This window comes from Drosophila kikkawai, chromosome 2L (assembly GCF_030179895.1).
Source record: "Drosophila kikkawai strain 14028-0561.14 chromosome 2L, DkikHiC1v2, whole genome shotgun sequence".
NCBI classification, from domain to species: domain Eukaryota; kingdom Metazoa; phylum Arthropoda; class Insecta; order Diptera; family Drosophilidae; genus Drosophila; species Drosophila kikkawai.
Window position 1 is genome coordinate 4,045,339 of NC_091728.1, and position 18,278 is coordinate 4,063,616.

Sequence of the window (18,278 nt, forward strand, 5' to 3'; positions counted from 1 at the left end):
CAAACTACGACCCTCTGAGTGTTTGATTTCCGGGAGGACATGCCACCATTGCCTGCCAATGCGGATATGACAAATTATCCGCTCCTCCGGATATTTCTGGCAGGGGAAATCAAAAACAATCAAGGAGCTGTCACACAGAAAAATTACCCTCGGGCAGGCAGAACCTTCCCGAAATAGCTGCCTGTGTAATTCTCAGCCAAAGTCAACTGACAAAAGTTGCAAGTCTTAAAGCGGCAAATATAGCGCCAATATGTATACAAAGCCAACGACTCATCACGGCCAATACTCTGTTGTATAACTCGCTGCGCGCAACTTCCCAATCAGCTGAGGAATGACGTAATTGAAGGCAGGGGAAATGCTCTAAGAGAATAAAATAGCTGGCAACCCATAGTCCCGGTGTGCCCGGCCCCTCCGCATCGCTCCTAAGCTTATACCTTCCCTCTCGGTGGCACCCGGCTCGTGGCCAAAATCATTTTTTGGCCGCTGCTTAGCTTTTATATAATTTGGCCAAATGACCGGCTTTGGTGTGGGACAGTACTCCGGCCCAAACTCCGCACGATGGAGAGCGAATAATCAATAAATATTATATTACCGACCAAAGCCTCTCACTCTCCGCCATCCACAGTCCACAGGCCCCAATGCGCAAGACAACGACAACGCCGGATTCGCCGCGTTCGAAAACTTGCCGCTGGAACTGTGCGTTGGTTCGGCCGCCTCTGGCTCCGGCGGACGCCTCTGGGCCGGATTGATGGGCTTCTGCGCCGATTGAACCGTATCCGCGGGAAATACTAGTAACATAAGCCGCAGAGCAGAGCGGTGGGCGGAGAGAGCGCATGAGCCTAAACAGGAGTGGCCAGGATAGCGGCGGGGCAGCAGCGTTTCGTCCTCGGCGATTTATCAGGCCTCAGTAATGCGAGCTGTCAGGCGCCAGCAAATTACTGCGGATTGAGAACCACTGTCCGCTTGGCTTTCCCGCTGGATCAGCGATATCCTTAGGCAATCTGGAGGGCAGATTTTCAGACTCAAACTGCTTTGTTCTGTATAAAATTCGGCCTGAAACTGGGCCCAGCTGTGCTTCAAAGCTAATTGCTAATCTACATTTCAAATGAGACTTGATCGGGCGAATTTCAAAAAACACAAAAATAATGATTAGGTAGGTTAAAGCTTCCAGAGCTCAGATGATAACACAGAGCACCGTGAAATCTCGGGAAAGAAAGCGAAACTTTTCATCACTCTTTGTGGTGGGTTTACGCTGACGATAAGGTTGTCTAATAGCAAGGTGAAAGAACTTTAAATTATCCCTAGTCTGTGTTTGTTTTACTATAGTTCTAAGCCTGATGATGATCTCACAAAATATCCATGGTTATGTGATAAAACGGCTTAGCCTTCGTTAGCTCCCTTCGGGTAAGCAACACACTCTGCTTTTCGAACAGGGCGTTGGGTCTTTGGACCGCATCTCCTGCAGTTTCACCTGCACTGATTGGGGCATGCAACTCGCGGGGCCTTACGCCCACACAGTTTGGCAGCCACTGAATGGAACTAACTGCAAATCACAGCAGCAAAAGTAGCTGAAAGCTTGCTCCAACAACAATTAGGGGCTAGGGTGGCGGAACCGCCGACTGTTCTTCCAGCAACTTGGCGTATAGCACCCAGCTGAGCGAAAAGCTTGAGCAGAGAGCTGGCGCTTTCCACGAAGCTCCTGCCCGTTCCCGCCTCCGCCGCCGCCAGTCGCCATTAACCAGCGCCGAGGCGAACCGAAGGTTCCCGAAGGCAAAACGAACGGAAGGCCGATGGCCGAAGGCGAGCGATTGCCAGCTGCAAGCTGCGGCGATGGCCTGGCACTATCATTGGCGTTTTAACTGTGGACGGTTGCTACTCGCACTCGCTGGCGGATTATCGGCATATAGATATACATACATAGATGTTCTGGCATCTATCTACATATATATCTATATATCTAGAGCTACCATGTACAAGTCTGCGTAGAGAGGGAGCGTTCGAAGGCGAAAGAAACCCCATTCTGTATGTCACCGAAGAACCTTCTTCACTCTTCACTCTCGCCCACAAAAACCACCAAGCCAGGCCGCTGGTTACATAAAAATCCGCAAATCATCAAAATTAAAACCTGTGTGCGCCCTATATAAAAATGTGACGGAAATAAAACAAATTGTGCCGCCGTCTTAATTGCAAATTAAAAGAATCACGAATAAGAAAAAACAATTGTGCCAAAGGAGAAAATTTTTCATTGATTACGTCGACGTCAGCGAAAATGGGAATGAGAATGAGAACGATAGCGACAACGACGGCGACGTCGGTCGGCAACGAGGACATTGTGACAGCGGCAGCAAAGATATCCTTGTAAAACTTATATACATACTGGAATTCGATTTTTTCTTAGCTGCCTGCAACAATAAAAGCGAAGCCATAAGGCGGAGACTCGGAGGCCCGGAGCCGTTAAGAAGTGCTTGCAAAAAACGAAGTGTGTGTGTGTGTGTGTGTGTGCGAGAGTGTGTTCGAGTGTGCGAAAAAGTGTTGAGAGTTTTCGAATCCTATCAGTGCTTGTGTGCGTGAGGGGGAAATCATTTATAAACCTTATCGATTTTCAAGGATTCTAATTGCACTGTGCGCCAGAAAAACGGCGACCCAACGAACGCCTCTACATTTGTGTATCTCCCTGCCTGCCTGTGAGTGGGGGCCAGAGCGTTGCCTACTTTGGTGCGCCATGCCCTTTACTGGACTTTCACATTCACACAGCCACGGGGGGCGGGCAGCAAAGCCGCAGAAATAGAACCTAAAGAAGAGCGTGGAGCGAGGAGCACAAAGCGGGAGCACAAAGCAGGAGCCTAGCCAGGAGCCGAGTCGAGTCGAGTCGGGCGCGTTGCGCAATGTGCGCCGCGAAAAGACGGCGACGTCGGCAGAGCAGAAATGTAAGTCAAGTCAGGCGAATGTTTGTGCGTCGGGAATTTTCATTAAAGCCGACAGCAGGAGGTGCAGGAGAGGAGCGGAAAGAGCAGCTCCTGCGATAAGGATAAGCCCTGCAAGCAGTCCCGTTTCGTTCCCATTGTCCTTGCCTCATTGCATGAAGGTATTCTGTATTAGTATTGCCTGCTTTTGGGCGTCAGCTCTTCAGGAGGACTGCAGAACTGCAAGCGGTTTCTGGTAGCGGATTTCGCTCCTTCTGAGACCTCCTGAGACCTCCTGTCTCCTCCTCCCCGCAAAACTCTCATTAAGCTGGCGCCCAGCTGTCAACTTCCATGGCTCGGCAACCCGCCTGCCTCCCCATAGCTCCCACCTCCGTCGCCTTCGTCCTGAAATGCTTGCAAAAGCTGCGGCAAAAGCGGAAAAAAATAAGCTTCCAAGCAGCGATTCCAGCTGCGCTCAGCTTGGCTCTCTCTCTCCACGCTCTTCCCGACGCTCTCTGTGCGCATGCTCGCCTCTGGGCTGGCTTGGCTTTTCGAGGCTTTTTTCCGCGCTCGAGATTACATAACAGTTGGCAGCAGAGTGTGTGACTAAAATCGGCAGAGGTGACTACAATTTATTTGGCGTTGGCGAGTTCGAGGCATTTGGTGCAACAAAAGTCGAGAAAATTGCAAATAATATAGCACAAAACCCCCAGAAGATACTGCAGCTGATTGAAATCCATTCTATATCCGCCTAAGACGGGCTTCCTCAAGTGTCCTTGTGCCTGCGCCGACTCACGGCTGAGGCTGAAGCAGAATTTGGCAAAGGGAAAAACTGAATACTGCAAATGCCAAGTGGGGAAAAGGCAAAGTTTACATAAGCCGAAAGCAAAGACCGTTGAATGGGTTTGAAAATGTAAAGGAAAACTCTCACACCGGAACGGATCGCTCTTACATAAAGGATAAAGAAAATCAATGATAGTCGCGACCCGAAAAAGTGTTTAAAATAAGTCAATAACTCAAGTCAATGCCAAAACCAAACGCGATATACGATCAATGAAAATCCAAGAAAATAACCTATTCCATCCATTATGTCATTGCACTTTACGAAAATCCACCATTAACCTTACCTAACAGGTGTCATTCGATCGCACAGTTATGCAATATTATTCATTTTCAATTTCCGTTCATATTCTTTCAGTGACGTTGCAAATTAAGCATTAATCTTAACAAAATACTGCTACGAACATTCCAAAAAAACAAACAAACAAACAAAAAATGTTGTACCAACGCAGTTGATTGAGAAAAACTCACCCAAAAACCAAAAAAAAAACAACCCAACAAGTCAAATAAAACCAAAATCAACACCAATAAATACACATATATAAATAATTAAAGATACATAATATACTCGTATTAGATAAGCGTTCAAAATCTAAACGTCAACTTTAAGGAGCCACAAGGAACAACAAATAAGAATAGTTTAACAAAGAACTAGCTTTATAGACAAGACACCCTCCTACAACCCAAGTGACAAAACGAATAACTAATTCGAGTTAAACCGCAAAACCAACCAACAGCAGCAAGAAAACAAAAGCGTTAACATGGCCGATAAGAAAATTGGTGAATATTATGCGCCGCCGCCAAAAATGGGCAAATGGGAGGGTTTCAAAAAATTCCTATGGAACAGTGAAACTAGCCAATGCCTTGGACGCACCGGGTCCAGTTGGGGTAAGTATCTATCCTAATTGATACTGAACAATTCTTAAACCGAAAAGCTAACTCTAGATAATTTTGTTGTATGCCTTTTATTCGAGATCATTACTTTTTCCAATAGGCCCCAACTAATTGCTTTTGAACTCGACGGTTATCGATTTGTGGGTTACTACCAGATACGCCCGAAGGCGCCGAAAAGTCACGTACTTAGTTAGGCTAAATATGGAAGTCAATACGAGAGGTGCACGACCTCCCACTACGTAATGCCAGCGAGCATTGTTGAGTCACTTCCTCGAGTTCTCAACTTCGAGTCTTTAGTTCCCCAGTTAGTTGGGCGATTGCATAACGCGAAAAACCTTGCTGCAGCCTTTTCTCCATATCAGGAATCACTATTTTCATTACATATGGCCGCGGGAATTATGACTAATCGCCGGATTTCGTGTGTAAGCGGGTCGTGACAAAAGGAAATTGTCATAAATTTTTAATGCCTCCTCCGAGCTGGAAGCGAAGCAGTAGTAAAGCCGCTTTATTACACTGTACTGCGGAGCCATCCCTTCGATTCCTAGATATCTACCGAATCGATAACATTGTTTGCTGTCTTTTTGTTTTTCGTAAAAGCCATTTGATAAACCAATTAGATAATTGTAATATCTTAAACTATATTTAAACAGTAAAATGTTGACAAGCTATGACGGCACAACTAAAATAATAGCTTACTGGTTGACTTTTTATCTGTTAGATAATCTTCCCCTTATGTTTTCTGTGTTTAGTATTAAGTACCAAGTTGGCCTTAGAACCCATAAATAAAGCAGCAGTAATCAATATTTGGCGTTAAACGCATAATGCCTATTTATTTCGTACGTGGCATCCGTATTTTTATTGATATTGGCCCTATATCTTGAAGGCAGTATATCCGAGCAGCCACCCAATCGGCTCTCTGTGGCACGTGCCAGGGCAATGGCTTATATTTAGAAATTCCTCTTTGCTTTCCGAATACGTTTTTAATGAAATATAATGACATTGTTGGCTTATTGATTGCTATAATCGGGTATCACGGCTTTCTGTCAAAAGCTTTTGTTTAGGAAGGGGCGGAATCTTCTTGAAATGTTTGAAATATTTAATATTTGAATTCAATCGACTTCATAGCTTTGCTTTTATTTCTTTAGCTGGATTCTGCTTTTTAAAGAAATTACCTCAGTAAAGTCTTGCCGGGAAAAACAGATTGAGCTTGGAAAAAATATTAAAAAACTTATTATCCAACCAAAAAATAGACCGGGTTCTTGTGGTTGCTAAAATTGATTGATTTTACATTCTATAAGCTATGAAACTAACAATAAGCACCTCGCAAATATGACCGAAATTTTGCTATTTCTTCGATAATATGTATTCCATTCAACTTTGAAATTATAAATATAATAAAATATGTCTTTTAATGGAACTTGTCATTGCCGAATGCCAAGATAAAAAGGTTTTATAACCAATTATTCTTACTTAATTAGTTCCAATAGTTAACTCTGAAGAGTGATTAGCAACAGCGGATTGATACAATGTGCTGTGCACTTTTCAATCATTATATATCTTTGGTGTGTGTGTGTGAGTCTATTACCTTTCTGCGGCAGAACACTTGACTGCTGTCTGTCTCCGCAGCTATAGCAGGTTAAGTCGAGGCTACATTGCCTATAACCCAGTTTATTCGCCTGCCATGGAGGCAACGCAAATGTGGAAACCTACTTGTGGACATGCGATCTCAGTCCCGGCAAAAAAAATCAATTCTAGCCTCGTTGCCAGCACAGCCAGCAGCGGCTTAGTGCTGCGGGCCCGGTGCACAAAGGTGGGTTGTTTCGCGCTTGGCTGTCCCTGTGTGTAACCCACTTAGGGTGCAAATGTTGTTGTGTTGCCTCTGCAGTTAAACACTTGGCAGGCACCGCCTTCCCGCTGCCATCTCCTCGAAGATGCGAGGGTGCTGAGCTCACACAGCTCACAGTCACTGGGCTGACCTACACCAAAGGCACAAAGGAATGGACACCTCTATTCTGCTTTTTAGGTTTCCCTTGACGGCTCTGAAATTGCGTTGTAAGCTTATTTAGTGACTGCAGATGGGGCTCTTGTCCAAAGGGAGCTACAGTCCTGTATTGAATTATAGAGTATTTCTAGCTTGACTTGCTTTGTATTTATTTATTTTTACAAAAAAAAACTAAAGGCATAGGCGTTATACACTATCTTACTATATACAAAAATCTTTAAAGTGTTCTTGAAAATAAAGTATTAATCTTGAAAGATGCCCTTATTAATAATTCCCAAAAATTTCGATATCCCAGCGGAAGCTATGTTTTAGTAAATTAAGTTATTAAAACAAATTGTTTGAGATTGCAAGCATCCAAATCTGTGCACTCTCTGGCAATCTGAGGCCATTTGCCAATTGCCGCAATTAACATATAACCAATTCATGAAGCATATGGCACTCAATTATTGACATCAATTTGCCAGACAACAAACTGAAAGAGAAACAAGCAGAACAAGGCTGCGACAAAAACAATTAAAATGGAAAATGAAAACGAATCAATTCACACTGAGCCACGAAAGTTAGCCACCACCGAGCTTGCTAAATAATATCGCACAAGTTTTGAGGCAACATCACTTCTCTGTGCTAAAATCGTTGCCCTTAAAATGCACATCACCGCAATTAACAATAGAGTCATAAGATTGTTGCGTAAGTTTAAGGAAAACTAGTGGAAATGTAAAATTTTCCACTTTCTATATAAACCTAGGCAATATAAACTTTGTTATTTGGGCTAAAATTTATTGCGGTTAAGTAGGCAATTCAAGAGCAGCAGCAGCTGAGCGGCAATTGATACATAAGCTTCACGAAAATCTACTTCTAATGGGTTAAAAAAATAGAAAAGAATCTTGATGGAAGGGAAAACTAATTAACTAATTTCCTTTACTCCTTCATAAGGGGAAAACGAATATAAAATATCCTGGAATTTAATTTAATCGATGGAAACACGCAGGACTCTTACTTAAATTTTCTAATATTAATGTTTGCCGTAACTTTTAAGGCAAAATATTTGCAACATTTTACTCTTTTTTTACATTTTCATTAAATGCATAAAGTAAATATTAAAATTGTATAAAATTGTATTGTAGGTATAGATCCTTAAAACTGCTTCGGACATATCACTGATCTCACCAATATTATTGGCTGCCAATCAGAGTTGCAACATTATATTCAAATAGTATAAAATCTTAAAAGTAGAATTCTCTTTGATTTAATTCAATATTTAACAGTTATTTTATAATCCGATAAATATTCAAATATATGTACATTATCAAATCGTAAATCAATTTGCTGCTTTTGCTGGAATTATATTTTTAAATATTTAAAATTGTGACAGGGTCAATAGGTTTTTATTTCAAATGGTTGTCTGTCTTTAGGAGTAATATATAATGTCGATTTCTACAATACTACTAAGACCAGCATCATAGATTATTCTATTAATCTATATTTATGGTATATTTTTCATTTGTGTCTAATATAATTATGTTATGGGTTATTTTAAATATTTATTTAGTACATGATATTAAGAATGTAGCAATCCTAAATCTCCTAGGCTATAAAGTTAAAAAGCCAGAATATAAAAAAATATTTCTTTAGAGTTTATAATAATATACATCCGATACCCTTATACTACTCAAGGTGAGTGGCAAATCTACTTATCAAGACAAAATCCTTCGAACGCCTTGATCTGTAGACTTGTAATATCCATCTACCTATATTTTATATATACATATATTCTGGATTTAGTTATGATTAAACGCCCAATTTGATTCCCCTTTACGCTTTATGAATAACAGAGCATCCTGCATTTTGACATATAAATATGAATGTCCTGAATAAATTAACAAAAACCGGTTAATATTAAAGCTTGAATTTTAAATTGGCCAAGTTGCATATCAATGTGGGAGAATTACAACGTTTTTCTATACAAAATTCCCATTTGGTTGGGCTTTTGAATTTTTTGCATGGAAAAGGACGAGACTCGTGCCAGTTTTCGCGCTACACAACCCGCGGCGTGCTAAGTCGTGCTGTTGACAGTTGAATATGTTTCTGTGCCTTCCTTTATATTTTCTCATTTCCGCTGGTGATTTTGGGTTGGTCTGTGTGCCACTTTTAATGTTTCCAAGTGTGGGTCCTTTCAGTGTGCCTCTATGCGTTGTTTTTTTACTCGGTTTTTTACTCAGCAACTGTCAAAATGTAAACACAGAAAACGAGCCGACTCCCACACACCGGCCCTGCTGCTCTTACTTAAATGCTAACAAAATTGTGGCTGAAATCAAAAAATACGCGAAGACAGCGAGAGGAGAGTATACACGCCCGCTATTCTCCCGCTAGGATATTAAGGCATAAAGTGCACTGCAGCTCGCTGCAAATGTCAAAGTTCACAGAGAGAGGCAGCCAGAGAGTCGCAGAGCAAAGAGAGCGCCGGAGAGCATGGCGTATACGTAATAATTTTCCTCAGCTCGTACTGCCCAGGTGCGCTCACCCACACACATACACATGCACACGCACCCGCACACACGCAGAGTCCTTCCCAGTTAATCGTCAAACGCGGTGACATGAGCGCAAATCAATTGGATTTCCCACAACATCCATAACCCAACCCCCCCTGACAAACCAATGACAGCGTAATTGGACTCGCTCCCAGCCGCAAATATCAATGAAATGTCCTTGGGAATAACCGAAATTCAGCTCAGGCTTGTGAGTTTACCAAAGAGAAGACTAGACTTAAAACCTAAATTCGCATTTTCGTATTTAAATATCTAACAAGGACCCCAAAAAAGTCCACAAATGTGAATGAAAGCTGATAAAGAGAGACCACCAATCCATCAAATGCAAAAAGGTTTTCCTTGTAACTTAATAGGCATCCGCTCGCTGAAGTCCCATTACGAAAATGCAAATGAAAAGCAACGCTACTGGGGCGTATACGTAATATACGTAATATGTAGCTGTGTCGCCGCAAAGACGCCAAGAAACAGGAGTTATGCATACATACAGACAGACAGTCAAAAATATAGAGGCAAAAAGGAGAGGATAGGCAACGCTTGCCGCAGATATTATATATTCATGGCCAAGCCAGACCCACAATCATCATCATCATCATCATGGGCATTGCCATCGGGGCGGCCACAAATTGAATTTCAGCGCAACCGTGTAATTATAATATGATAAACGGCTATTCATAAACAACGTAAAAAAATCGTTTCATATTTCCTGACATCTAATCTATATTGATTTTTATATCCTGCGTAGTTTCTATCCTTTTTATATATTTTAAAGAAACCTATAATTTCCAATAATATAAAACTCTCAAGAAACACAAACATGTGTGTAACTCCTTAAAGCAAACATCCCGTTCATATTTAAATTTCCAATTTAAGCAATCAGGCTAAGTCCACTGATGCCAACAACAAAGCCATCAACTTGATATGCAAATAAAGCAACGAATCTCATCCCTCCGGCTGAGTAGTTCGCGTATCTCATTCCTCAAAGAAAATAGAAAAACTAGCTCGTTAAGTGCAGAAACACACCGACACGGCCGCAACAATGGGAAAAGTTTGAATGCCTCTCTTCTCCTTCAGTTTGGTTCTTGTGTGTGTGTGTTGCCATGCGAACGTACATTTTATTTAACTGACAAGCGAGTACCATAAATTATGTAAGGGGGGAAAAAAAAACGGTGTGTCAGGGAAAACTGTGGGACAGTAAGGAACGGAGCGGAGGATATCCAATTAGAAGGGGCCAGGCGGCAGTAACCATAGCCCAAGCTGGCCGCTAACTAGATATTTAACGCATACACATATATGTACGTATATAAGCCGAGGCAGAGCTACCCTTAAGCCCAAAATAGATTTGCAGTGAAAACTTTTCGCTTGCCTACAAAAATTTAAATGGCAGCAAAAAGTCCTCAGAGTCCTCCCAATGCACCCCTGCCCCCCTCCAGTCCCACTTGTGACGTAAGTAAGTAGCAATCGGATTTTTAAGTTTTTCTCCTTGAACACTCACAGTGCTTCCACAACTGTTGGTCCACAGGACCCTAGCTATATATATAGAGGAGTACATGGCAGCGAGAGCTTCTGAGAGCGCCTCGAGAGCGGCACTGCGCAAACGCACTCTCAAGTTGGAAAAGCTTCCCCCGATTTTTCCATAGGAGGGCAGGAAAATACCGCATATTATAGAAAAACTTTAATTTGTATGCCCTTTGTTTGTCAGAGTATAATTATTTATGGAGGCACAGAAGCTCCATGAATTATATATCCATGATCACCATAAATATACGAGTCAATCTATCCATGAATATTTGTTTAAAGAAATTATTAAAAATGTTAAAATTAAGAAAATTAGTCTCAATTTTATAGGAATAATTGCATTTTTTAATGTTTTGCAGTACCCTCTTCGCTCTCTTTGGAACCAATTACTGAAAAAGTATTTCCCACGATGTTCACTCTTGAAATAAAACATTTTTCCCACGTCCCACGATCTCTAGCATTCTGAATGACTTAATGGCCGGATAAATAATCCCATTTATCATGTCAAATTCTTTGTACGCCGCCTTTCGCAATTAGTTATTAAGAAATAAAGGTTCAAAATGGGATCAGATGAAGCATTTTTTCATATTTTTGTTTAGTTTAAAGAGTTAGCTAATTTCGGTTGATACTCCAGTTAAATATTGATCTTGACTAATTGCGGTATTTGTTCTTGCTTAAATCTTTTCAGCGAAAATTCTACTATTCTATATAATATTTTATGCGGCGTTAACTGGATTCTTTGCTGCAATATTTACGGTGTTCTACCAAACGCTGGACAATGAGAAGCCCAAATGGATGCTTGACAACGGATTGATTGGAGCTAACCCAGGTTAGTTATATTATATTATAAGAACACATTATTTCACATAGTTTTTAAGGTATTTATAAGATTTTATCAGCATGTGTGGACATTGCCAAAAACTTTTATGGTAATTAAGCCGCGCCCAAGCCTACCAATTTAATTAACTAATTGGATGAGTGGAATATAAGCAGGGGGGAAGCATAAATAAAATCAATTAGACTTGTTCAAGTGTTGTTCACTGAAAAAACTCTTTCTCCTCCACGTGCTCTTCCCTCTTTCAGGTCTTGGCTTCCGACCAATGCCCCCAGAAGCCAATGTTGAGAGCACATTAGTTTGGTACGAGTCATCGAAGAAGGATAATTATAAGTACTGGGTTGATGAGACTGCCCGTTTTCTGAAATGTAAGTAAGCCAGAAGAGCCTCAAAGGACAACAAATTAATTGTTTATTAAAACGAAATTTTTATTATATAAGTAAAATCGAGACACACATTGGCAAAACTTGTAGACAGATAAGAAAAACTAGAAACTTTATAGTTTAAAACTTTAATATAGTTAAGAATGATTTCTTTTTTGGACAAGGCTTCGGATTTCCGAAGGCTTTATTATTTTATATGTTTATGTTTATGTTAAAATACACTTTTTTCAATATTTTGATTTTTGATAACCGATAAAACGAAAAGATCACAGTAAGTTTTACATTTTGTGTATAACGCAAGCGCATTTTTGATGAGTATCTCTTGCTATTTAAATGTAAATGCCAAAATGCTAAACATTATGCTAAACTCCTACCCGCCTGAAGCCGCTTCACCTTGCTAACTAAATCCTTTCGAATCGCCAGCTTACGAGGATCTTGAGAAGCAGAACCAGGTGAACTGCAGCTTCGAGCACCCGCCACCTGAGGGCAAAGTCTGTGGCACCGAGGCCGCCAGCTTCGCACCCTGCACAGTGGACAACAACTTTGGCTATCATGTGGCCAGACCCTGCATATTCCTAAAGTTGAATAAGGTGAGTAACGCTGAAAAGTATATATATTCCAGCGAAGGCAGAGACTATACCTAAAATTCAAAAAGAGCAGATGAGCAATGATTTAGGACAAGATTATCTGCTTCAAACTTTTCCACTCAGATAGTTTTCCGTACCTTAGCTAACAAATCTCTTTACCATAACCCTTTTAGATCTACAATTGGGTGCCGGAAATTTACAACGATTCAAAGACCTTGCCCGATGAAATGCCTGAGGAGTTGAAGCAGCACATCAAGGAGAAGCAGAGCCTGCGACCCAACGAGGTGAGATCTACAGATGAGAGGTGAAAGGATAGTGTTTAACCATATTTCACTATTTTGTGCTCTCATTTTAGACCAGCGTTGTCTGGGTCTCGTGCGAGGGTGAGAATCCTGCCGATGTTGAGAACATCAAGGCTCGTGATTACTATCCACGCATGGGTTTCCCACGTTACTACTTCCCCTTCAAAAACATCAAGGGGTACATTCCGCCAATCGTAGCTGTGCAATTTACTGTTGAAAGTAAGTACACCTCAATTTCAGTAAGAGTAAACTAGAGTAAGCAGACTGTAAGTCCTATCAGAAGCTCGTAGCTAAATAGTTCAGGCTTCTTCAACGGAAAAGAGTTCTAAACCAAGCTTTCACTGTGGCCGCGTTCCACATTTTACACAATTTCAAACACAAAAAGTAATTTGAACGGCACACTAAATATTTACAAAGGGGTTGGTTGAAGGGAAGCTCGAAAAATAACTGACACAGGATATGCATTCTCCCTTGTTCTTTGTTTTGCATTCCAACAATTTCGCAGGAATTAAGCCACATTTAGAGAGGGTAGAAAAATGGGTTACGAACAATTGGGATGGAAAGACAAGTTTCTGCTTTCTAATTATGAATTGTTAGGGCCTTTTGAATATAGGGCAACTGGTTGGGTCGAATAAACAAGTTGCAAGCCAATTAAAACCTACAATTAGAGAGTTGTAAGGCTCTGATTACCTCAGGAAATAATTGCCAAGGCAGCACATCTAGAGGAAGGATATTTTTTGGTAAGAGAAAAGCCTAAAAGAACTTTACTTTAAGCCATTAAGAGTTGTACTGTGTAAATTCAATATTTATTAAACCAATTATTTCCCTTTTTTAGCCGGCGTCTTGATCAACATTGAGTGCAAAGCCTGGGCCCGCAACATCAACCACGATCGCTCAGAAAGGAGAGGATCCGTCCACTTTGAATTGATGGTGGACTAAGAGAAACGTCTCCCCAAGGACATCGGCCGCGTGCGCGGAGCGGCCACCGAGGAGCCAGGAGCTTGGAGCAAGGAGGGCAAGGATGGAAGAGGCAATAGGTTGACCGTTGAACAACACTCAAGTATAGAAAGAAAACTGCAACAAATCCACACACAAAACAAGCGAGAAATGAGCAAAGTGTAGCAAGCAAGGGCCCCCAAAGGGCATGCGAGATACAGCAATAACCAAAGACAAGACGAAACTAAAGAGAAAGAGGGAGAAGCTACAGCAAGAACAAAATGGAAAACTTAAGAAATAAAATTCTAGCGCTATAAAGCATATAAAATAAAATACAAGCAAAACAAAAGAAATACCTACCCAACGCTAAAAAATGAACAACGCCCCCACACAGAATCACACAAAAACCTTAATTTGTTAGGAAAATTTCGATTTAGTTAACAATTTAGGCGAAAAACCAAAGGTATAAATTTGACAGGCCACTTAATTAGCGCAAAATATTATATTATCAGTAATAAAAGTAACAAAAACAAAACAAAAATCATTTTAAAAAAACGAAATAAAAACTGTTGTTAAGCCAATCTTATTTGTTTTTTGGTGTAATTTTTGGCAAAGGATTAACAAGAAACATATAAACGACAAACAGCGCAGCGAAAAAAGAACCTTAAAAAGCTAAACATCAACTGTACTTAAACGACAAATTATTTGAACAAAATGCATAAAACCATTATTTATATTTATAACAACTAAATATATACAAATCAATTGTACAATTGGAGCAAATATAAACACAAATATGTATGTTTATATACAAATAAAAACCCACTCCTCCCCAGGCCATTCCCCGTCTCCACCCAAAAGAGCTCCTGGAACGCAACTAAATTATTGCCAGGATCCCCTTATATAATTTAGTTCAATTTGTTATAAATGTAAGCAGGATGCAGCATTTTCCCAAGCGAATGAATTAACAAAGGCCACATAAAACAAAAATTCTTAAAATACAACATAATAACGAGAAAATTAAACAGAAGCGAAAACAAAACCGCAAACAGAAAACAAGAAGGCGCTGCATATTAAATAAACAACAAATATATAAAACAAAAAATGCATAAAAGAAGGCAAACAAAAAAAGCAAGCCCAGACATATTTAAAATTAATATTCTTCACTTATTATTGAAAAACCCCCAAAATCCAAGATCATTAATGGGAAATTCTCATAAAAATATATTAAACATAAAAGGATAATTGAGGCAAAAAGAGTAAATAGCTGAAATGAAAGTACAGAGTAACTGGTTACAATAAACATGAAGAGCATATAAAATTTAAATGTATTATGTATACAACCCCAACAACATCCAGCAGATAATACCAATAAATCGAACTTAATTTAACTAAGTTGAAAAACAAAAACCAATCCGTTTCCATCTCATATGTTTTACAGCCGATCAAGTCCCAAGGATTACCAAGGACCCAAGGACCTCCCTTTAACTCGAAACCCCACGGCCATTGGCCAATTCCTTTGCGGAAAAGGACATGGCAGCGAAATATTACTTACGAACAGTGACACTCGACTCTGAATACGAAATGCTAATTAGATATTTAGGCCTCAACTAACTTATCTCTATTTTCCCCAAGAAAAACCAAAAAGAAAACATGAAACGTAAGAAAGCTCCTAACCGGCATAACGAAAGCTTATTAACTAACCCCCTTTTCCATCCACTTTAACTAGTGTAATTTCTAAGAGAAGAGAAGAGAATCCAGGTGAAGAAACCGAAACAGAAACAGAAACAAAACGAAAAATGTTATACAGTTTTGCCAGAACAACAAGAACAAAATGCAGAAGTAAATCAATAAATAATAGTTTAATGGAAAATGTTATACATAAATATATATATTAAAATACATGTAATATGAAATGGTATAATAATAATGCAACTTTCATGAAATGAACTTCAAGTGTAAATGAATGCGGCTTAAGAAATTAAAGAGAAAAACCAAAAACCCAAAAAAAAAGTATACATACTTATAGATAACGAGGCCTCTGTTTGGACCAGAGATAGTTTATAAGACCGAATTTCGTCAACCTTCTTTTGGAATTGTAATTGCCATAATTCTCAAACCTTTCGTATATCGTTCTCTGGTCCCAAGTCAAGTAAATTTCATTAAGTTATTGAAGGTATATTTTTCAACCGAATTCTGCAGCATCCAAGGTCACGTAAAATTGTTTTAAGTATAATAAAAACCAAAAAGTTTTCTAACATTTTTGCTAGTGCATGTTTTCCTACGACTAAGCTAAACAGATTACGGAAGGAAGATAAAATTAGTTAAGTAGTATAATCAAATGCCGGCAACAAGTGCTATCACTGAACACAATAAAATCGTCTTGGGAGATCATTTACAACAGTATACTTTTCCCTTACGTATGTCCAGGCGACCGCAGGCAGCTGTTAACTTTGAATTGAATATTATTTGTTCGTTGATCTTACACCTATAGGCGTTTGAACTTAGTTTTTATCCAACGGTTTTTCACGCACAAAATTAGACTTGAAGACGATTTCTTTTTGGTTTGTCCCGGCAAAGTGTGTTCCCAAAACCGCCGATAAATATTAATAGGTTATCTAGGGTAATAAAAATACAACTTATAAAAAATAAAATCGAACAACAAAAAAATATATAAAAACGTATAAAAAAGATATAAAAAACTGCCAAGTTAATGTTTGACCCTCTAGCTTAAAAATCGAATTCATTACAATTTCCCTCGGTTCAGTCTCAGATCCTTTTCGCCTGTCTGCGGTCGCAGGATAGTCACTCGTCACCACGTTTCTGATCCAAAGCCACTCTACCACTTTGCAATATTTCCACTCTTCGTTAGGCGGCAACTACTAGCACACAATTTAAATGAATTATATTTAACAAGCATATATATAAACTGCCATTTTTTACACCATGTGTATGTAAAAAGAACAAATAAAATGAGAAGCAAAAACTAAAAACAGTTAAAATGACATTTTTGTGTGTAAACCGACAAACAAACCGCGATCAAGGCACCCAGGCGACAAACAATAAATGTTCACAATATTCGAGAATACCTTTCTGAAAATTGTTCAAAGAACTTTGCTTATTCTTAAACATTCTTAAACAATAAAACCAAATCAGCGGCAGCCTCTTCAAACAAAGCAACAGAAAGAGTATGAATATAGAGGATCTGCGTCAAGAAATTGTCTTGATCAAGGCCATTTTCCAGGATCGTTCGAAACACCTTGAGTAGCTAGTTTTTTGGGTCTTTAGTTCTGAGGATCTCCCACAAACACATGTGTCACACTACGGCGTACATAGCAAAAACCAGAAGTATAATAAAGTAAATCGAATATAAAACGGTTTGGAGTAAATCTGTTGAGTTTCACCTTCATTTGCAATTGGTTTTAATACTTACACACAATAAACGAAAAAAGAAAATATTGAGACATTAGCGCCAGTAGAGGAAAATAAAATGTAATAGAAAAATAAAAGGAGAAACTGTATTAAACCTAAGCTATATAGAACTAAGCAAGTATAACATAAAGTCATATATATACTTATAAATATATGCAAATGTTATATACATAAATGGTAAATAAAATGAAGAAACAATGTAAAATTACTTTTAAGTATGCGTACATTATTGACTTTTGATTTAACAAAACAAAACCCGAAAACACAACAGTAAAAAAAACGACAACAACAACAACAACAACCACAGCCCACAAAACACGCGAAATTTGCAGAAGCTTAATAACTTTAGTTTAGAAGAAAATCTAGTGAAAACCGCAAATTATAATAAATAGTAGACATTATAAATACTAAAAAGAAAAACCGAAAAAAAAAGAAATATATATATATATATATATATTTTAATTCAAGAAAAATTCCTGCGTCTGGGAAGAAATTAAACAATAAACAAAATTACATTTTGTTTACTTTTGAAATTCAAGAAAATTCTAACAAGATTGCTTTAATTTAGGTTAACAAAAATCCTTCATAAAAATCACAGTAAAACTAAAAAAAAAATATGTGGGTAACAAGATGAAGAAAAACAAACACTGCTTTTTGTATTATTTAAGTTTAACTATAAAATTATAAATATTAAAAAAAAAAAACATTAAAAAATATAAGCTGTAATATTAAAAGGAACCTACAACCAAAAAAAAGTAAATGAACATTAACAGAGAAGGAAGAGAAGAAAAACGAAAAATTAAAAGAAAATGAAAATGAAAAAGAACAACAAAAAAAGCTACATAAACACATTGAAGAAAAACCCTAAAAATGAAGTCGTGTACGAGTAACGAAAAATGAAATGTTTGAAAAATTTTACTGAATTCAATAAAAATATTATGTTGATATGGAATTAAGTAATTCCAAATAAACAAAAAACAAATGCCCAGTGCGTTTTATTCTTGTGATTGCATTGGCATTATTTATATTTTTATATGTGAAGGAATCATTTTCGACCCCATAAACTATATATATTCTTGATCAGCATCAACAGGGGAATCTTT

At 38.8% G+C, this 18,278-nt stretch overlaps 1 protein-coding gene across 6 annotated transcripts; it reads left to right on the forward strand.

The window, feature by feature from the left end:
* The first annotated feature begins 1,858 nt into the window (after window positions 1-1,858).
* Window positions 1,859-18,157, forward strand: nrv3 (nervana 3). 6 transcript variants are annotated; one of them, XR_011445584.1, is made up of 9 exons: window positions 1,859-2,022; window positions 4,102-4,631; window positions 11,389-11,529; window positions 11,784-11,903; window positions 12,342-12,508; window positions 12,679-12,789; window positions 12,861-13,026; window positions 13,643-15,021; window positions 15,185-18,157. XR_011445584.1 is itself a non-coding variant. In XM_017168547.3 (8 exons), the coding sequence occupies exons 2-8, from the start codon at window positions 4,505-4,507 to the stop codon at window positions 13,744-13,746; spliced, it is 936 nt and encodes a 311-aa protein (XP_017024036.1). In that variant the 5' UTR covers window positions 1,859-2,022; window positions 4,102-4,504; the 3' UTR covers window positions 13,747-17,930. The 6 variants fall into 6 exon arrangements, 3 of the variants coding, with proteins under 3 accessions (XP_017024036.1, XP_017024037.1, XP_070144423.1); XR_011445583.1 differs by having other exon boundaries at window positions 13,643-15,002; XR_011445582.1 differs by having other exon boundaries at window positions 13,643-15,403; window positions 15,473-17,259.
* The last annotated feature ends 121 nt before the right edge of the window (window positions 18,158-18,278 follow it).